Source organism: Amblyomma mixtum, chromosome 4 (genome assembly GCF_055824585.1).
Source record: "Amblyomma mixtum isolate Tamu chromosome 4, ASM5582458v1, whole genome shotgun sequence".
Classification (NCBI taxonomy): Eukaryota; Metazoa; Arthropoda; class Arachnida; order Ixodida; family Ixodidae; genus Amblyomma; species Amblyomma mixtum.
In genome coordinates this window covers 114,547,154-114,567,901 of record NC_143015.1, presented here as the reverse complement: position 1 = coordinate 114,567,901, position 20,748 = coordinate 114,547,154, and the positions used below count along the sequence as shown (strand labels likewise).

Genomic DNA, 20,748 nt, shown 5'->3' with positions numbered 1-20,748 from the left:
GTCGATAGTTCCAAAAAAAAACTATCGATACTATCGATAGTTAATTTTCCGATAGTTTTGCATCACTAGTCCCTACTCCGAGACCCCTGCCTCCGCGGTGGCCCGGGCTCTTGTCACCAGGGCTCGTTGGTCCTGGAGAGTTTAGCAACCCAGCAGGGCAGCCTCCCAGTCCTCTCGGGTGGGGTGGGAAAGCAGGAGGGCATGCCCACACCATGGGATACGTGTCCGCAAGCACTTCCCCACAGTGTGGACACTCGCCCGAAAGGCCGAATTAGTACTGTGTTGGTGTAGAGGCGTAGAAGCCAACGCTCCTCCGCCTTCTTGAGGCCTTTACAGAAGGTGGGTATCGGCCGTGAGCGGTTTGACACAGTAGAGAGATCTCCCGGAAAGTAACAGCCGGATTAAAATCAGTAGCCGGATCAGGCAGCGAGAGAGGCGATGCCCGGTGGTTAAGCGCGCGGACGGTAGCGTCCGCTACCTTATTTCCCTCTATCCCCGCATGTGCTGGGGACCAGATGATGGTGCGCCGGGTTGGGAAATCCCGGTACTCACATGTATGTAAAATTTGGAAGGCACGATCTGGAATTTGCCCCTGTCAAGCTCCCCTTGAGTCGGCGATAATGACTCGGGAAGCTGGATCCGCGGCTGCAAGTGCGATAGCAACTTCCTCCGCGAATGTAACGTTGGGGGCACGAAAGGTGAGGCCCTGAACTGGGTTGTTTTGGTGGGCGACGGCAGCCGTGTACCAACCCCCATGGTGCGGACCGGCCGCGTCCGTGTAAAACACTCCTGATCGAACACCACACTGCTCGGAAATGGCCTCCGCTCGCGCGAGGCGGCGGCCATCATGGGCATCCTTTGTCAAGTTATGGGGATATGGGGCCAACCTGCAGGAAGAAGCGCCAGGCCTCCGGCATGAATACTCGCTTCTCCTGTTGGGTTGTGTAATTGATGTGGAGGCGGGTCAGAAGATGAGCCTCACGCAGCTCCCCAAAGGTGTTCGCCATCCCCAGGCCGAGGTGACGTTCGAGAGCTCTCTTATAGATGTTGCAGAGAATCACTTCGAGAGCGTTCTCATCGCATTTGCGCAGGTGGCGGTACGGTGCCGAATACAGGATTCGGCTGGTTTGGCCAGCCGCAGGGCGTTTTTGCATCGCAACCCCCACCCCGGCGGACCATACGGCCCACCTGATCCCTTGCGGTTCTTTGCGGATCTTGCGGTTCCTTTAAATGTAGAGTTCCAATACTCTGATTTCGTCGTGTTCAGGTATCGGGCCACTAAGCAGGAAGGAACACTACGTGTAAGCGATTTCGCGGATCCCCGGAGAGCCCCAACTGCGCATGTGCGAGGAGCGGGCGTGAGACAGTTACTGCGTAATTTACTTTCCTCAAATAAAATTTTCATTTTCTTCATTACGGCCCCTCTTTCTCTTTCTTTCACTCCCACTTCCTCCCTTCCTGTATGGTGCGGTTCAGCCGAGATGACAGATAATTACTGCTCCATTTCCTTTCCTCAAAAAGCATTGCTTTCAAAGGGCAAGGCATCGCGCCGAACTGGTGGTGGTGTTCCGTGGACTCCCTGGCAGCGCTACAGCACGCTGCAGCGTTCCACTCCTAAAGGCGAAGCTTAACCGTCATTAATTAGCAATCAATCAGTATATAGTCATTAATTAGTCATTGCCATTACTTAGTAATTAGTCATTAATTATGTTTAACGCCATCCAGTGGTGACGTCACCAGTGCCACAGAGGCAGTCAAAGTGTTAGTGCCCCCTGAGATGCCGCCGCCGCTGCGATTGCCGCGCTGTTGCTTTCGCAGTTCTACTCGGGATGGCCATTGGTCAAACCACAGCCAATTTTCATTTTGAGAGACTGTTGGGGGAAATGGGGAAAGAACGTTAGTCACACTCGAGGTCCGAGTCAAATGTCTATTTTGCTATGGCTGAACCCGATCAGAAGAGATTTAGTCGACACCCCTACACCGCCCTGACCAGGCCACTTTGGCTCCCGTATGCAGCAAATAGGAGCTTCGTATCGGTATCCGTGAGCAGCATGGTACGGTAATGTCTGTGCTGGATGGACTGTATGGCCATTCTTCCGGTTTCAAATGCAGTGCATTGCCAGTGCAAATGGGTAAGGTACGCGCGGCAGTGGAGCCCACCGTGCGAACACGTTACCGCGGTGATGCCGGATGGTGATGATGATAACTTTATTTTCCGCCAGATAAGGAAGCCCCCTACTCCCCGTCCCCGGCACGCAGGCCTTGGTGACGGGGTCCGGGACGTCCGCGATTAGAAGCAGGCGAAGAGGTCTTGATTCCTCGCGGCTTCTTCCGCCAGGCGGATGGCTTGTCGCTGTGAAGCAGGGGCCTCTCTCCGCAGCAGGGCTTCCCAGGTTTCTCTACAATTTATGTTTTCGTTAGCCCCTGGGGAGCTAGCGCATTCTCAGGTTATGTGGTAGAGGGTCCCTCTCACCCCACAGTGCTTGCACTTATCGTTTTCTTTGTTATCTCTATGAACATGATATGCCCGGACCGGGTTTACAAAGTTACCAGCTTGAAGGCGTCGCCATGCGATTGCCTCCCTATTGTTTAGACTTTCATCAGTCTCCTCTGTCTTTCCGGGTAGCTGTGGAGCCACCCGACTGCCGGAACATGGACGAGCGTCTGCAAAATTATACGGAAATTGTTGAAAACTATAGGTTACAGCGGTGATGCCGGGCCATCGCCATTTCGTCAGAGTATACAGGGTATAAGCCGAGTCAGCATGAAGGTTATTAAGACATCTTGGGAACGTTTAAAGCGGGTCTTGCACGAACAGAGTACTAGCGGACTAATTAGCTCTTTGATGCGGAATCGACTTGAAGTACGGACAGATCGACGCACGGGCGTAGTACATGATAGCGTGTGAGGAGGTTACGTAGCTTATAAGGAGCCAAGCAGTCTATCTCCGAGAGGCTATCGGAGTAGCCCATGGGGTTACAGACTGAGTGAATGGGGAAGCATCGTCATGTCGCTTATGTTCCAAGCCAGAAGGCGCTGGCCTTGTAGGCATTTCCCAAGCGAATGAGATGTCGGATGTTGGCCTCGCGGATGATGTTCTGCAGTGGTGGCAAGGCAGCAACGCGTTCAAGTGCAGGTACCTTGGTTTGCTTACAGAGCCCAGCGATGGTTCGTTGCGTAGGCCTAGCTATAGTGCGATGAAAACCCTATATATATATATATATATATATATATATATATATATATATATATATATATATATATATATATATATATATATATATATAGGGTCCCTTGGTTTCTGTGGCTGTTGACTTCTTTCATACCTCTAGCAACGTACTTGGTTGCTAGAGGTAAAATGCGAAATTGAGAAACGCTTCATTTAAGTAAACATTTATTGGGAGTCGACGTTTCGGACAGAGGTTGTCCTTTTTCAAGACGGACGGACGGAAAGGACAAGAGGAAGCCAGTCCTTTTTCAAAAAGGCCAGGCTCTGTCCGAAATGTCGACTCCCAATAAATGTTTACTTAAATGAAGCGTTTCTCAATTTCGCATATATATACATGTATATATGTGTGTGCGTGTATGTGTGCGTGCGCGCGCGCGCGCGCGCGCGCGCGTGTGTGTGTGTGTGTGTGTGTGTGCGTGCGTGTGTGTGCGTGTGTGCGTGCGTGTGTGTGTGTGTGTGTGTGTGTGTGACCCAATATTGGCACCACGACGGGCACATTTCATGAGAAAGAAGTTCACAACAATGGGGACTATGATAATATCATGACAGTCAGGAAACAGCACTCCGGAACAAGGGGGGGGGGAGGCAAGAGGGCGATCCTAAATTCTAGGACGTTATTAATGTAAAGCCCTGTGGGACTGAGCTAGTTGGCTTCCTAGCTGGTAGTCAATTATTTCGTTTGAGTTACCAACCCAGTCTTCTACCAACTGAAGTTGTTGATTGTGTGACCCCTGTTCACGAGCATGGTTAGCATATTTGAAACAGACCGTGCCCAGACTTTTCTAATGCAGCCGCTCGCTTCAACCTTGCAAATAAAAATAAACGAAAATAAAATATAATGAGTATTTTCATGAAACGCGGAAAAATAAATTAAAGAACTAACTCGCAGTCTTGCGCCTCAACTCAGAAAAAAAATCTGCAGTCCCTGTTGGGTAAGGACGAAAAGGTGACCACGCTTCCGACAGTGCAGGAACCCCGTATAAAGTCCTTCGCAGATGCCGGAAGCCTGTCGCCATCGACATGCTTGTTAACGACAATTTTAGGCATAACCTTGAATGCGTGTCAGTGAATTCATGCTCTAGTGGCCGTAGGGTACGCGCTCTCCGTCTGGGTGTCTGCCCGAACCATTACAGCACACATTAGAGGTACAGTGGATCTAGTCGATTAACCAAGCAATATGAGGGCATACAGCAGTAAGTCCACGGCATGTTGACCGCGAGCCTTTGCATATGCAGGGTGTTTAACCTAACATTGTACACAATTTTTGAAGATAGGCTTTTTGAAATAGAAGAGCCCTTTTTTCAGCATAGCATTGTCAGCGGTGTGGTACATAAGAATAAAACTAAGACGTGCTAACTAGCAGGCTGGTTAACTAATACTGACTAGTTAACTTCTTAACTATTACTGTTAGGCTCCTTGATTACCGAATGGCGCGTAGCCCGTCGTAAGTAATATTCATTTAAGCTTTTAGAATTTCGAAAACTCGGTTACCCTCGGCGCTGTGGCCCAACGAATTTTGGCTATTTCGGCCAGTTACATGAACTGGAGAGGTTGCTTTGCCTGCAACCTTCTCGAAAGGACGTGTATTTTGGCGAGATGTAGCCAGATGTAGCGCCGAGGGTAACCGCGTTTTCCAAATTCTAAAAATTGATATGTATATTACTTACGGTGGGCTACCGCCTCCGAGTAATTAAGGAGCCTAACAGTAATAGTTAAAAAGTTGACTGCACAATTTTAGTTAATAAGCCTGCTAGTGTTAGCACGTCTTAGATGTATTCTGATGTACTTCACCGCTGACAATGCTATGCCGTAAAAGTTCTATTCTAACTCAAAAAACATTAAAAAAAATTGCCTGTATATCGGCCGAGCAAGGAGTATCGGCGAAACAGGCGAGGAGAAAGTGGTTCAAAGGAGGAAGCGACGGAATGAGTAAGGCGGATTTCCCCGGGTGTGTCAGCTCGGGGAAGCCGGTCATACGATGCGGCCAAGGTAGGTACTGGCTATCTATTTTTAAGCCCCAATGGGTGGATCCAGCCCACATATGTGCGGAACCGCGCAGTCGCTACACACAAGACGGCTGCAAAAGCGCCGGTACGAATATGACGTTTGATTGGTGAAATCAGCAGATGTAAATTGGCAGTTAGGTATTGAACAAGAATGTCACGGTTTGCGTGGTCTTCACATCGGGAAGAGCTGGTGAACTAGCATTGATTTGCAGAGCTCGTTTTAACTTGTGACGGACAGGAGACGGAAAATAAAGACGAACACTGTTCAAAGTCATGGAGTAGGACGCGACGTTCATCATCTCGTTCCTACCCAGTGGAAATTACAACTCCCATGGACGTACTGCGGACGTTCTGGACATCCGCAGGACGTCCTAAGGAGTTCCAGTGACCATTGGGTAATGTTCTGAATGTTTGTTTTGTTTTTACCGCCGCGGTAGTTCAGTGGTTATGGTACTCGGTTGCTGTCCCGAAAGACACGGGTTCAATCCCGGCCACGGCGGTGGAATTTCGATGGAGGTGAAATTCTAGAGGCCCGTGTATTGTGCGATGTCAGTACACGTTAAAGAACACCAGGTGGTCGAAATTTCCGGAGCCCTCCACTACGGCGTCTATCAAAGCCTGAGTCGCTTTGGGACGTTAAACCCCCATAAACCAAACTAAACCAAACCATCATACTTGTTTTTTTTTTGTTTTCATTTGCTTGCAAGATATTTGTTGCTCATAGATACCTGGATCAAATTATTTGATATGTCTTATTCACTTCGAAAACAAATGTTTGATTTTCGCAAAAGTCCGCAAAGTCCGCAAAAGATCGCTGGTGCTGGTCAATTTTTTATTATTCTGTCTTTCAAGCAACAAAGCAGGGTTTGAGGAGACTCATGGGTGCTCACCACTTGGGATATTGAAACCAACGAAATGATTCCTCTTTGGAATGGTTTTCGTCAGTCGAGAGTAAACTATAACCCTCAAGTTCAGACCTCATACTGCCTGACACAAATATACTGACGCACATTCCGCGAGGCGCCCTTGATTACGCCACAACCAAAAGGATACAAGTTTGTTTATGCACATGTAAACAAGGCATGTGTTTTAGCTGCTATATTTAATGCAACAAAACAAGGCAATCATGATAAATTCGAGGGCGCCACATTTGAGAGGAATGCAAACAACAAATACTAAAAAGAACATCACCTACAAGATACTACAGTACAGAATACTACAAAACAGAATACTAGAACACTAGAAGAGAATACTACGCAAGGAACAGCCCCGAAAGACCGCCTCTTTTTTTTTTCGAGCTGCCATTGAGAAAATGGGATCATAATTGTCATTGAGAAATGCACCCAATTAAAAGCGAAAGTTGCATGCAAGCAATGAGCACGAATGTGCCGGAGCACGGCCGGACTGGAGATTAATCTCTCCTTCCAAAGAGATTAAGATATGAGTAAGTCCGGACTGCACATAAAGTAGGAGACTGAGTGGGGGAAAAGAGAGGGAAAAACACTGAGTACATTCATTTTTGAAGCAGCATCTTTTCTGGCCTGATCCTGGTATCGCGAAGCAATACATTACCCCGAGGGAAGCAATTATATACTGACAAGCGAATGTGAACCCAGCGCGGACGGTAAGTCGGAGGTGGCCTACGCGACAGGACAGGAAAAAAATCCATACTGAAGATACCTGTATGCATTAAATACATTAGGTTACCCATTGGTATGCGCGGGAGATCCTGATAACGCCTTGGGTCAGGGAAGTGAGACGAACAGCAAAGTTTAAAGAAAGAGAAAGTTTCGCAGGTAATTGAAAAAACGCTACATTATAGCGACTGCACTTTCGTTTTCAGAGACAAGGGAAAGGGGTGTTAGCGGTTTGGTGGTGCGTCGACTGGCGGGATTAATGAGACGTAACAATAAAGCTAAATGTAAAGACAGGGAATATCTCAAAGACGAGCCCTTGAACACTTCCTGGATGATCGCGAAGTTGATACATATGTTATAACTGCTGAAACCTGGTTTCCATCTGTCGTATTCAACTGTAAGTAGGGTTCAATTATTAATCAGCGATTCGAATGCCTTCAGCCTGCCATTGCGCAACATTACTGATAAGAAAACGTCCTCACGATGTGTAAGCTGTTTGAGATCGAGTTCTTTGTGCTGTAATCATCGTAATCGTCGGCTCTGTCGTTGTAATTCTTTTCCCCTGGGACTGCAAATGAATGTCTGCACTGAGTAGAAATTCACGCAGTGTGTCACTTCTCCAGTTAGCTTAAACATTCTAATCCTTACGCGTTTTCATTCGGCAGGTATCTGATATCGTACCACGTGACATCGCACTTGACGTTTACTTAATATGGCTATTTAATTTGAGTGGTTTCATTTAAGGCCAAGCTTCGGCTGTCCCCAACAGCAGCAGACAAGGGAATGGAAGGAGGTGCTCGGTATTTGATTTGACTTGATTCGATTTATTTGTTTCCTTTCTGACATACATGACTGAAGCCAACAATCACCGAAACCAAGGAGCATAGGGATCTTTTTTTTAATTTGTAGTTTTCATCAATGAGAGATTAATAAAAGCAGAAGAAAAACAACCACATGCCTCCAGTGGGATCCGAACCCACGACTTCCGAATTTCGCGTCCGGTTGTATGCGCAATTATATTAGAGCAGTTAGATTAGATGCACAATCAACGCGCTGCAGTATGCTATTAATACCTCATTTGATACTTCACAGCCGTCGCCCGTTTTCAAAAATTAGGGTCAGAATGATAAAGGTGCAGGTATTTACGAGCACGTCTGCATGCAAGACGTGCTCCAACGTTTTCTACATCTACGTCAGGCGAGTTGTGTTGAACAGCAAGTTTGTTTTATATGGTACTATATGTCTGAGCTGCTGCGTAGTTTCTCGACACATACAAGGGGGCCTTTAAGGTAAATAAACTGAACTGAACTGAACACATTGAAGGCAGTCCTTGTTGTTTAGTTTTGTGTGTTCATAAATACAACTTTAGTCCTTGTTTAAAGTGAAGTAGTTATTCGCAATCTTTCTTCATGAGTGTTGGAGTCATAAACATTGTTAGTCCTACGTGGAACACAGACGACAAAAATAAATAAAAATGAAAATATCCACCTCTTATATTGCAAAACTACACCGGATGACAGATGACGAAGTAGACTAATTAAAGCAGATTCCTATCTTGAGGCTACGGTGATGGCCTAATGGTCTATGGTATCTGGAAACGAACCCGTTCGCTTTGCTCCAGAGGTGTCTGGAACTCTGCTTGGGGCGGAACTGTAATCAGCTGGATGTCATAATGTTCGGAGTTTTCGGACATTCGGCTTTACGCTCGTCTTCAAGTCTGGTTTAATCTTCGGCCTCAGCTTCGACGCAGTTTCCGAACGATTTTCGCCCGAAAACGCCGAGGATAGCAACTAAAACATTTAATGCTTACAATAATCAGCCACGTCAAGCCCCTGCCTGGGATCACGCAGATCTATATCGATCGTGCCAAGACAGCTATCGGAAAAGAGCGCGACGGCATGCAGGTGCAAATCCAGGACAAGCAGTCTATTACTGGGAAACATTTAAATGAACTGATCTTATTTTTATGATATGCAAAGATCCAAAAATTCAGGGGGCATTTTGTTGACCTAAAGTGCGGTGAGGCGAAAGCCTTAAGCGCGGTGTTGCTGCTTGTGTTACTGATGTGTGGTTAAGGTGTTAAGTTTCGCCTCTAAGAGCAGAACGCGACAGCGTCTTGCAAAGCTGCCAGGGAGTCCACAGAACGCCACCGCCAGTTCGGCTCTACGCCTTGCTCGTCGGTAAATTGGTTTTTGAGGAAACGAAATGTATCTGTCTGGCATATCTCGGTGCACACCTGAACCTCGCCATAAGGGAAGGGAGGAAGATGGGAGTGAACGAAGACACCGTATTCACTAGACGCGCCTTTGTTCATTCCAAACCATCGAGCTCGCATGGCGGAGTGGTTAACGTGCTCGTTTCGCTCTCCGGAGACCCTGGTTCGATTCCCCAACTCGACCAATTTCCTACTCGGTTTTATTTGTTTATCTGGTCTCATTAGCATATTAGGTTAATCAGGCTACTTGGTTAATGAACTGAGTAAATAAACTCAGTCCCACTTACTTGGAGCACCACTATACCACCCCTTTAATTGGTTGCATGGTTACTAGCGTAAGCACAATTGGGCCCGTTTGAAATTCCCGCACGGTGACGTCATGACCATTTCGACCAATTGAAAAGCGTGACATTTCTGTCTACAACTGCTGCTTACAACGATGAGGCATTAAAGGCTTCCGCCTTAAGACTAACGGACCGAGTTGTTTACTTGGTGTAGCTCCGTTGTATACCAACCACTGCTCCGTAACGGTTGGTATCGTTCAGTCCTTCAAACCACGCAGGATTTTGCAGCCTTGCAGTTTAAAGCGCGGTTTCATTCTAACAGTCATTTCATTGTGGCCCATTTCATTACAGTGAAGTTTTACCCTTACGCTGACGAAAGGAACGCAAAATGACGTGGCCAAAGTCATCGTGGCTAAAGTCACGTCCTCGCCTAAGCACTGCCGAACTTTCCCCCAAAACGAGCCCGCTGACATCACGGGCAAGGAGACAGCGGCGATCCCAGTAATTCACGAGCGGCCCATTAACGTAAATCTCCAAGCGGACACCAGATAGCCCCATCCGTTCTGAGACCACAACCGCCGGAGGAGAAAGTTGCCATCACCGCTGCCGGCACCAAGCGCAGCATCAGTGTCGGCAGCGCAAGAACCCTTTTCTGCAGGGCAGCGGCCTTAGCCCGGCTAACCGGTCCTCTTCACCGACGAGCCAGCCTGCCCGATAGCGCAAGGGGTCACGCTTACCACGGGCGACAGCTCCGTCCGACTCTGGCCCTACTGCCAGGGTGACCCTCGCCGATACGTCTCGCGTCTCTTCCGGCGGTATACTGCGGGGCCGCTCCTCCTCTTTTGTCTGGGGAGGCTGACGACTGGTCGCCGGAACGGAAAGACTGAGGAGGACGTCCACACGCAGCCTATTTATAGCTGCGTGTATCCGGACGTCGCCGTCAAGGAGCTCGGAACAACACACAGGTGAGCACACGGGCGTGTCTTGCTGTCTGCTCGCGTGGTCGTGGGAAGGAGTCTCCGTTGCACTGTTCCTATATGCACTCAAACGTTGAAAGTTCTTCCGCGGGAGCGAAAAAACGTCTCTTCTAGAGCATGCCCGTCAGATGAAAACACGAGGACTACATCACTAGCCGAACAGTGACGGACTCAACGAGCTAACCGCGTGTAATCACGGCCGGCTTTGTTTTCATGGAGTCAAGCAATATGGGAAGGCTATGCGACCGTGAGAACTTCAGGCTTCTAGGCTTAGACGGCGAGCTTCTAGGCTTATACTGCTCGGTGCTCGTACTGCATTGTCTGAACAAGTGTCAACTTCTGGGAGTTGGGGGGATGGGGTGGATGGCTCTTTGTCAGGCATATCACTGCCTTTTCGCCATTCTCCCAGACACTTGTACCTGTCTGAATAAACTTCTTATCTTCTTCACTAATACTGGAGCACTGCGTTTGGCCGCCTAGCCTTACGACCAGTGATCAAAGGGGACAAACGGTCTTCCCAGCACGCGCTGAAGGTGACGTCATTGAGCGCCGCCAGCTGTCTGAAATTTTAAAAGCTTCTGTCTACTGTGCTCCGAAAGCTACACTTGGCATCTAGTGCGATGCCGTACCAGAAAGTATTTTCTTCATTTAGCGGCGATTCACAATACAGTCGGGGTCATAGGATCCAGTGGCGGTATCCTCTTCTGAACGATTTCGAAGATTCAGTGGCAGCAAGTAAAGAGGAAGACCTCTGCTAGGAGCTACCCTCCGTGTTGTCTCATTCCTTACTTGATGGTAGTGGACCTTCAGAAATCCGCTAGTGCAGTGACGCCGATGACCACCGAGTTCAACATACGGCTCAGCGACAACTGTCTTCTGGCGCTCTGTCTAATTGGAGCAGCAACCCGAATGCCATGTTCCCTCACTTGTAGGACGGATGAATAGACTATTTGTTACAACTCGTTTTTGAGACGCGTTGCGGTTAAGACGTGGTCACCGCTCGAACAGTATATCATATAGGGTCCTTCGTTACCTGGCAAAACCAGATATTACCCGATTCTTGGACCCTGAACGAACTTCTTAAAAATCGATTTGAACCCAATTTATTCCCGAGAATTAGTCTTCTAGACGTTGTTGATTTTCCAGTTCACAAAGCTGTAGATACCGCAAGAAAATTCGTGAACATCTATAGTGCTTATTCCGGAGGGGTGTCTTCGGTCAGCTAGGGATCTTAAACCTCTTTTAACGCTCGTTTTCTAGACGCGTATGAATGAGGGGATAATTCCTTAAAGGGCGCATTAGAAGCGAGAGGCTAAAATATGGATGCCGACAAGACGTCTTATTGGAGTCATTGTATGAAGCGCTACAAACGCTAGCGACACCTAAAGACCTTGCGCGTTTAAAATCGTCGCTGTGACGTTATATATTTACGCACTGTAAAAATAAAGGCAGGCCGCTCTTGCTCAGATGCGGGAGTGCTCAGTAGGTGATTGGTAACGTACGCGACGAAATACTTCTAATAGATTAAAAATAAAATCGTAATTATTGAACAATTGTTCAGCGGAACCTGCGATTTCTGCGTTGTTTATGAAACAATGAGCAAACAATTCAGCTTTTTATGTCTACCAGATAAACGAACTGCCTCGTGCTGCAAAAAATTACCCGAAAAACCGAAACTACGTAAGTTTTTATCTTACGTAGTTAGGATCAGAAAAAAAGGATCAACTCCGATTCAGTGACCGAGATATATTAGATGTATTGATAGATACCTTCTTCGCAGTAGATGGCGTTGGCGTAGTGTGCCGTGAGCAATAACTCTTGCTGGCCATGGAAGATGTTGCGCAGGCGAGCAGGGAGTTAGTGAATCGCGGGAATATGTCCTTTGCATGTCGTTGTGACCCATGTTGACAACTGACTGCCCAATCAGCACAGGTAATCGGTCCAATATTGTAAATGTGTTGGGAAAGACTGGTCCGACAATGGACCAGAGTGAGAACCATTTCCCATATTGGGCCGATTAAACGTATTGCATGGGTGGCGTACGTGGGGCGTGGGCCGTGTGTAATGGGACGTCTAGTCACCTTATCACATAAAACTGGGAATGGTCAACACGGTAGCCATTCATTGCGCTCATGCGATGTCTTATGGCGGTGCTCGATGGCTTCGAATTTGCTGCGCGCAGAGGAACATGGCTTCGAGGTTGCACATCGCCGCGGCCATGTTGATGACGCTGGCTCTGGTCGCTGTCCTGTCGTCGGCGCAAGACTACCCTCCCCCGGGAAGGCCCGGCAGTGGAGCTTCAAGAGACTGCTACTACGTCTGCTTCCTGGACAACTGCACGAGGCGCAAATGCTACTACACATGCAACAGGCCCCGGTACTGCGAGGAGGAGCAGGCTTCGCTGCTGCTCTCCAGTGGTGAGCACACTCACCTTCCCCGGTATCGCATCTCGAGATTAATGCAGCATCATCTCGCTGTTTGATGTCCTCTTTGAGTTCGAGTTATCTAAAGTCAACTGTATGTCAGTTATAGTTTACGCAGGTTCGGAATTTACGGAATAGTAAAACAAAGAATCTATACGCCGCCGCGGTGGCTCAGTGGTTATGGTGCTCGACTGCTGACCCGAAAGACGTGGGTTAGATCCCGGCCACGGCGGTTGAATTTCTTTGGAGGAGAAATTCTACAGGCCCGTGTACTGTGCGATGTCAGTGCACGTTAAAGAACCCCAGGTGGTCGAAATTTCCGGAGCCCTCCACTACGGCGTCTCTCATAGCCTTAGTCGCTTTGGGACGTTAAACCCCATAAACCAACCAACCAACCTAAAACAAAGAATCAAAACTGCGAGGTCAGTTCTTCCCGCTGTAGAAGCGTATTTCGCAGAACTTTGATATCAGTGTTCGCTGTAAAGCTGAACGCTTGCGTGGGACAAATTTCGAGGCTTTAATACTTTCGATATTTTTGGTAGTTTTTGTGAGGAAATAGAAGACAAGTGAGTAATTAGCCGGTTAAGAGACCTTACGTAACTTACGTACCTTACGTAACTAAAGACGACCTTCTTGAATCTTGTGGAAGAGAGAGAGAGAGAGATTTCAATGAATACTGGAGAGGTCTGCCTGGTTGTTAGCCTACCTGGAATGCTACTCCAGTTCCCGCTGTGAAAACATACTGCTAAAGTACTTACCACCGCCTCAGAATTTTTATGTGCTTAAAAAATGAAGGCCGTGCTTAGTATGCTCATGTGGGAGCATAACACAGAAGTAGAATTTGAGAATTTCGTGTAGCAATTATTTGCTTTTATGCTGGAACCACAACAAGCTGGGTGGCAAAAACTGTACATCGCAGCAGTGGCAGTAGTAAAGAAAGACAGACCATTTATTGGAATGACCGGTGTCCTATGTCCTCGTACATCGAGGTGAGGTCGTTAAAGAACGCCAGGGGGCCGAAATAAGATTCCTCCGCACTACTGAGTGTCCTCTTATTGGCACGTCAGAATTCCATTAATCTTCGACGCTCGATCGTACTACCAAGCTTAACCTTGTCTCACTGTATTGCAGGGGGAGGAGGAGAAGATGGTATAGGCCAGCTGCCTGCTCCTGGCGGTGACACCGTGGACAGCGCGGATGAGCCGAGCAGCGTCCCAGAACCGGCCCCTACGACGACCGCCTGACGTGGCCACATTCGCTGAGGACTTCGACACATCCATGGCAGCATTATCGGCTTTATAGCATCCCGGAAAAACTACCGACGAGCAACGCACCTTCGAACTCGAACTTGGACTCCGGTTACCCCCTTGGAACTTGGACTCCTGTCACCTTTAGATTTTGGCCGAAGGATGTTGGCATTGTGCCCTGTCCTGGACACGCTGCAGCGGATGTCTATCTCGCATCTCTTCCTTTGGCAGGCGAGGACGCTCAAGGACGCTGGCAGCTTCGAACAGCGGCGGTCCTTTATGTGACTGTGGGGCCGTTTGTGCACAGTTTGCCAATGCAGCTGAGAGACGGAGTATATTCGTAAAACCATCTTCCGATGGACAGTAGCCGCCATGGACGTCGTCAAGACCACTCAAGTCGAGAGAAGCCGAGAAATCAAGCAGGGCTAAATTAAGTAAGAAAGGAATAACGGAAGAGACATTCTGAAGTCTTGAATGGGAGGATGCTTCCATCTTACGGAGTGACAGAAAGTCCAATCGACAGCGTTCTTTGCTGTTCGTTCGTTCCGATACTGAATTTCTGCTATGCATGCTTTTGATAAGTCAAAAGCCAACATCAGGAGCTCATTTAGATGCACGGACAATGGCGAAGTTAATCATGAAAAGAAACCAACCAATCGTTTCAAATTTACAGATACTGCCTTCATGGTGCACTGGTGGTGAAGGTGTTTATAAAGTGGGCATTATTTGCTAAGCGTGCTATTTCTTCCATAAAGAAACGTTCGCAACGTTCACGTTAACGCATCTGTTATTTTGTAGCTTCGCCGGAAGATTTCGAGCTACACCGAAGAGTCTGGATAAGTGTAACCACTGCAAATGGAAGAACAACTAACGTGGCTTTAGGGCGGATGACAAGAGCGACTACATTTCATGTTTTTTTTTTTTGTGCGCTGCATTCGATTCAGAAGGACAGAGGTACCTGTGGTTCAAACAGCGCGAACTCGTGCTTAACCGATCTAGTGCCACAATAAACGACATTATCACTCTTCCTTTGCGGTCCCCATTCCCAGAGATAAGGATCGCTCGGCTCTGTGTTTCTAACACCGCGGTTACGAATCGTCAATGACGTCTCTCTCGCGCGAATCTGCCTGTTTCACAATATGGGGCGCCCTCTGGGAAGTGGCGAAATTTTTTCTGCTGCTGATTGAGAACAAACACGCGTGGGAAACACAGGTGCGATTGTTCCACAAGGAGCGAGCTGCATTTGAGAATTGGCAAGCGTGTGATGATGATGATAGTGTGGCTCTGTGCTTGACAGCTGCCGCCATCTGTCGTACGCAGCTGTCACTAATTTTTTGGCCATTGTACCTCCTGGCGGTGCGGGCCGGGTACTTTATTTTTATTTATTTATTTTTCTGGCCACACTAATTGCTGTCACTAATATGAACTACGCATGCGCAGTAGGAGCAGGCGGTTTCAAGGCGCTCATGCGCAAAGACTTGTGAAAAATCTGCCGTAATACGCCTTGCAAAAAAGGCAGATTACGTGCAGTGACGTAAGTTTAAATGACCCACACTGTTCCAATTTCGAGTTATTGATCAATTCGCTTTCTCCCTACCATGAGCTTGCCGTCCCGGTTAGCTTTGTTGGTAGAGCTCTGGTGAAGCGATGGTCCCGGGTTCGAACTCCGGGCCAGGAAGAATTTTTCTTTAACTACAAAGTTTCTGAGGAAGCTGTACAGCTTTTGTAGCCGTTTGGCTGTGCCAATGAGTAATTACTCCCTTATTACAAGTTTTATTTCTTTTTTGGAAAACGATAAAAAGCTCAGCGTCCTTTTAAACCTCTCAGTACGAAGAGTTCATGAAATCGATGCATTTAAACAGATATCGCGACTTCGAGAATGATTGAATAGTACAGAGGAGTTCCTGATTTGAAAACTGGAGCTGGCTCAATGGAGGGTATGGTGTAAATAAAACTAATTCAAACACTTCCCCTGCAGCACTGGTTATATCGCTCTGAAGTGTGCAGGGTTTTCGACCGGGCCTAACGGAACTCTAAAATGGCCCATCGACGTCCACTCACAATCTTGGAGCATAGCAGATAAAGCACTTTCTGCTTATGTGTTCACTGTCTTGCGTGTAGTGTTTTTTTATTTTTGTGGTTGTCAGCAGCGTTCGGGCATCGACTTCGTCCAGCAGACGATGGACAGAACAATGGTATTTCTTAGAAAAGGTCAATAAATTTGTCCCACTTATCTGTCGCCGATAAGCCTGGCTTTCTATGGACACAACTCCTGATCGCACGTCAGCGATATTAGTGTTTGCCAAGGGAGAAAAAAAGAAAGAAGGAGGTCGAGGGTTTAAGCACATCGAGTAGGCTGAAATGAAAAAAAAAAGTTTTGGCTTTGGATTTCTAAATATACGTAGTGCCGAAGCTTTCCTGAACATATTCAACTGCTTGCACGGTTTTCTGCCCTTTATCAGAGCCAGAACGGCCCGGTTTTTTTAAATTTAGCGGTGAACGGGCGCGCAATATTCCTTCGGAGATTTCAACTAACTCGCATTTCTGCTATAAATTATAATGTGAAAAGCAAAGTTGGTAATTTTAAGGCGAAGCCTTCAATGGCTCATACTGTCGCCCGTTAACAAAGCGTGTCACACGCGTTTAACTCGGGAACTAAAAAAGATAGAAGAAAACCTATGGTTGCTTCAGATAGAGGAGGAAAAAAATGAACCTAGAAGCCACGTTTCATGACTGTAGATTAATTAGTTTGTTAATTATAGGCAAAATGTCGAAATTGCGTCGAAATAGCGTGGTCGTCGATATAATCACGGGAACAGTGTGACGTCACATCCCCCGAAAGTCGCCCCGGCATATATAGAGAAGATTTCACAGAATGGTCGGAAAAGCGTCGGATTTGTGTCAAATTAGATGGAAAATGTGTAATTAAGCGTAATTAACACTTAAGATCCCCTAAATATGTATAATTTGGGTATCCATATAGCCACGGGAACGGTGTGACGTCACATGCACCGGAAGTATAGCGTCCTCGGCTTTCGCCTCTCAACACTTCAGTTGCCAAAGTGTCCTCGCAATTTTTATTCTTACGCCCAGCTGATTGGTCAACAAGTGTTGGGAAAAGAAAAAAAAGGTACAAGGTATGTTTTATCGAAATCAAGAACGTCTTGCTCTGCGCTTTCCTTACCTCGTGTGAGACGCTTGGTTGTTGCACTCCCAGGTGGTTATTTTGTTGTCTGGTACTTTAGGTTCAAGGCCTAGGCAATACGTGTTAAGCTCTTTGTACCACACTCTTAACACGAATATGCCTATATGGGAGTGAAAAGGGAATAAGCTGTCCTCTATACTCTCTCAACAGAAAGGAGTAAAAAGGGTGTAAAGTTGTCCTCTAGTGCACATCCTTTTATAGAAGGGAGTGCGAGGACTGATTATACCCTTTTTACTCCCTTATAGGTGTATTCGTGTTTATAGAGCACTCCGTCTTTTAAAGGGTATGCTCTAGAGGACAGCTTTACCCCCTTTTTATTCCCTTCTGTTTAGAGTGCACGCATTTCCACACGTCTGCAACCGACAGTGAAACTTGTCGCGCGCTGTATTCTAAAGACCGTGACAAGCAGTGTACAGACAAGAGCCAGACGATGAACGAGCCTTTCGTGCCATAGAGTTCCTTACTATTACCTAGAGGGAAAGCAGGCGGCCCGTCTATGGGAGCTTGCATGGAGGCCCCTCGTGACCACTTCAGCCACCATGGGCGCTCCCAGCATCATGGGGCGTTGAGCTACCGACTGCAGAACCACTACTTTTGGCCAAAAAATAATGCAAAAATAAAGCTGTTCGATAATCAAGAATGCCCTAACATTCAATATCCTGTCTGCAAATTGCAACAAACGAGCAGAAAAGCATGTAAATGGAAAGTTTGCCCAAAATAAGAGATGGCCAGCTAGCTTTCCTATTGGCCAAGTAATGAACACTACAAAAACTAATATTTTGTGCTTAACAGGCGCATTTTTAAAAGTAAATATGTTTAAAAAAATGTTGTTGCTTAGATACTTTAAGAGGTTTTTTAATGGCATTTCGGAAAAGTGAAACCTTTTATTTTCGTAGTGTGTCGTTGCGTTTTCACAACTATGGCTTTTGCACACTGCGTTCGAGCGAAAGTCGTCTGCGCACACACGAACAGCATTTTCGGAATGAAACGTCTTAGTAGCGCCACTCCGCGTTCCCGAAAAAATACGACTGTCCCGCAACAAGTAGCTCACCGTCCAATGATGCTTTGAGCGTCCATGGTGCCTGAAATGCAGCGCCGCCAGCTTTCCCTCTAGGTAATAGTAAGAAACTCTGTTTCATGCATAAGCAGTCACCCAGGTCATTTCTTGGCGCTATAAAGTCTGCTTTCCAGCAACTGCATAGCCAGAGAGCTTTTGGTTAGTTGGTTTGTTGGAGTTTAACGTCCCGAAGCAACTCAGGCTATGAGGGACACCGTAGTGAAGGGCTCCGGAAATTTCGACCACCTGGGGCTCTTTAACGTGCACTGACATCGCACAGTACACGGGCCTCTAGAACTTCGCCTTCATCGAAATTCAGCCGCCGTGGCCGGGAGAGAGCTTTTCAATAGGTCTCTGCTCCACGCGCGAATACAAAATGTCTGCGAGACGGAGTGATTCAGTGATGGCAACAAGACTCCAGTTAATCGCTCTGTATATTCCCGGTGACAAACCAAGGCATTCGGGATACGCTGTAAGCCATTTTACACCCTTAAGGACAGAATGTCGTCTATGCACCCTTACAACGCCCATACCACGGGTGTGCTACGTTGCGATCTGGTTGTGCGAAGTGGACCGCTCGTTGTTGAGAGAAAGTATACTTCAATGACAGTAGAGCAGAACAGACCCAAAATGAGGCTACAGAAGTGAACTGACTAGGAAACAAGCGTCTAATTGGCGCTCGTAACAACTACAAAGCTAGCGGTTGCTAAACGGCAGTTTCTGCAAAGTAATTTAAGTAAATATGTTTGTCTTTGATCTCGTCTTTGATGAAAATGTCATTTCTTTTTTGACTCATTATTAAAAAAAGTAAGAAATAAAGCTGATAATTTCCCCAGCACAATCATCATAGAGATAGATAGCTGTCAAACTCGAATAGTAGCCGTCTATGCAATAGGTCTTTTTATAGGAGAGGTCAGTTCAAAGAAAACGCATTAAAGCTTACTTTTTCGGGAAAAGATCACAAAGCCGTAAATAAACGCCCCAAATAAAACTTCTAGTTACGTTTAAAGAAGACAGAATAGAGAATGAAATAAAACAAAACCATAATGAGCTAGGCGGTGTAGTTGCCGAGAAAATTGGTGTTAAGTTAGCCTCAAAACACATGGGTAGTATAGAGCTTACCCTGTACCCTTAAAGCGAGCTAATATGGGTGCGTGCGATGGTCAGAGACAGCCAGAAAAAGAAATCGCATGATGTAGTTGAGGGCGAGGGTGATTGGCAGATCTAGGAACTCAGGTTTAGGATGACATGACTGCAAGGTGCTTAAGTGGAAAGCAAGTGATGAAAACTAAAAAAAAAATGGCAGGGTTTTAAGTAAATAAACCGAGTAGACGTGCGAAAAAACGTGTTTAGCCTGGTTGGCTAAAACACAGTTTGGAACTAGTTGGAGGTTGATGAAGACGACGACGTACGATGCACAGCGGAGTGTGTTGCAATTTAACACAAGGCGCTATTATCTGTGGCGATAGTGTAGTGCTCTCGTGCAGTGGCCAGCGACTGGAAGTGGCGTTATTTTCGTATCAGCGACCGCTATTGCTATTGCGTTGCCCACTGTAACGTAGTTAGGGGCTTCCTTGAATTTTCGTCAGCCCTGGTAGTAGCCGATATGGCTACGCCTCTGGATAGCTAGCCACCACTCTGGGGAGCAAATATACATCAGGCAACACTGATACTTTATGATGTGATTCTAACCGGAACTATCATGTCGGCTGCCGAGGAGGCAACACTCCTGCAATGTTTTAAAGATAAGGGTGCTTAGAAGCAGAAATGTATTGTCTTTGAACATACTGCAACCGACAAACGATTGACGTACGCAGGGCAGGTTTACTATCGGTTTACCTAGACGCACTGCGGAGGGAAAGGCATCAGGGGGCACGAGAGAGGAAGAATACAAACCTCCATAGCATGCTCAAGGCTTGCCAAGTGCCCGATAATACGGTTGGGCCGCGGTATGATGCCACTAGACGGGTTATTTGACGCATTGGTAAATTGGTTTTTGAGGAAAGCAAATGCAGCAGTATCTGTCTCACATACCTCGGTGGACACCTGAACTATACCTGAACCGCGCCGTAAGGGAAGGGAGGAAGGTGGGCATGAAAGAAAAAAAAAGAGAAAGAGGTAAATTGGTTTTTGAGGAAAGGAATCATTCAAAAAGTTCACCGCCTGTGTCTTGGCCACTCCCCCGTAGTGGGTATGTGCCATTCTACTTGAGGCCAGCCAACCAACCAACCAACCAACCAAATGGCGCAGTATCTGTCTCACATATCTCGGCGGACACCTGAACCGCGCCATAAGGGAAGGGAGGAAGGTGGGAGTGAAAGGGGTGCCGTAGTGGAGGAGGTCTCCGGAATAATTTCGACCACCTGGGGATCTTTAACGTGCACTGACATCGCACAGCATGCGGGCACTTCTTGCGTTTCGCCTCCATCGAAACGCGGCCACCGCGGTCGGTTTCGAATCCGGGTACT

The 20,748-nt window shown here is 47.2% G+C and overlaps 1 protein-coding gene across 1 annotated transcript; it reads left to right on the top strand.

Annotated features, from left to right (window-relative positions):
- Window positions 1-12,536: 12,536 nt before the first annotated feature.
- Window positions 12,537-14,296, top strand: LOC149347966 (uncharacterized). Its single transcript, XM_089585705.1, has 2 exons — window positions 12,537-12,765; window positions 13,903-14,296. The coding sequence occupies exons 1-2, from the start codon at window positions 12,537-12,539 to the stop codon at window positions 14,013-14,015; spliced, it is 342 nt and encodes a 113-aa protein (XP_089441831.1). The 3' UTR covers window positions 14,016-14,296.
- The last annotated feature ends 6,452 nt before the right edge of the window (window positions 14,297-20,748 follow it).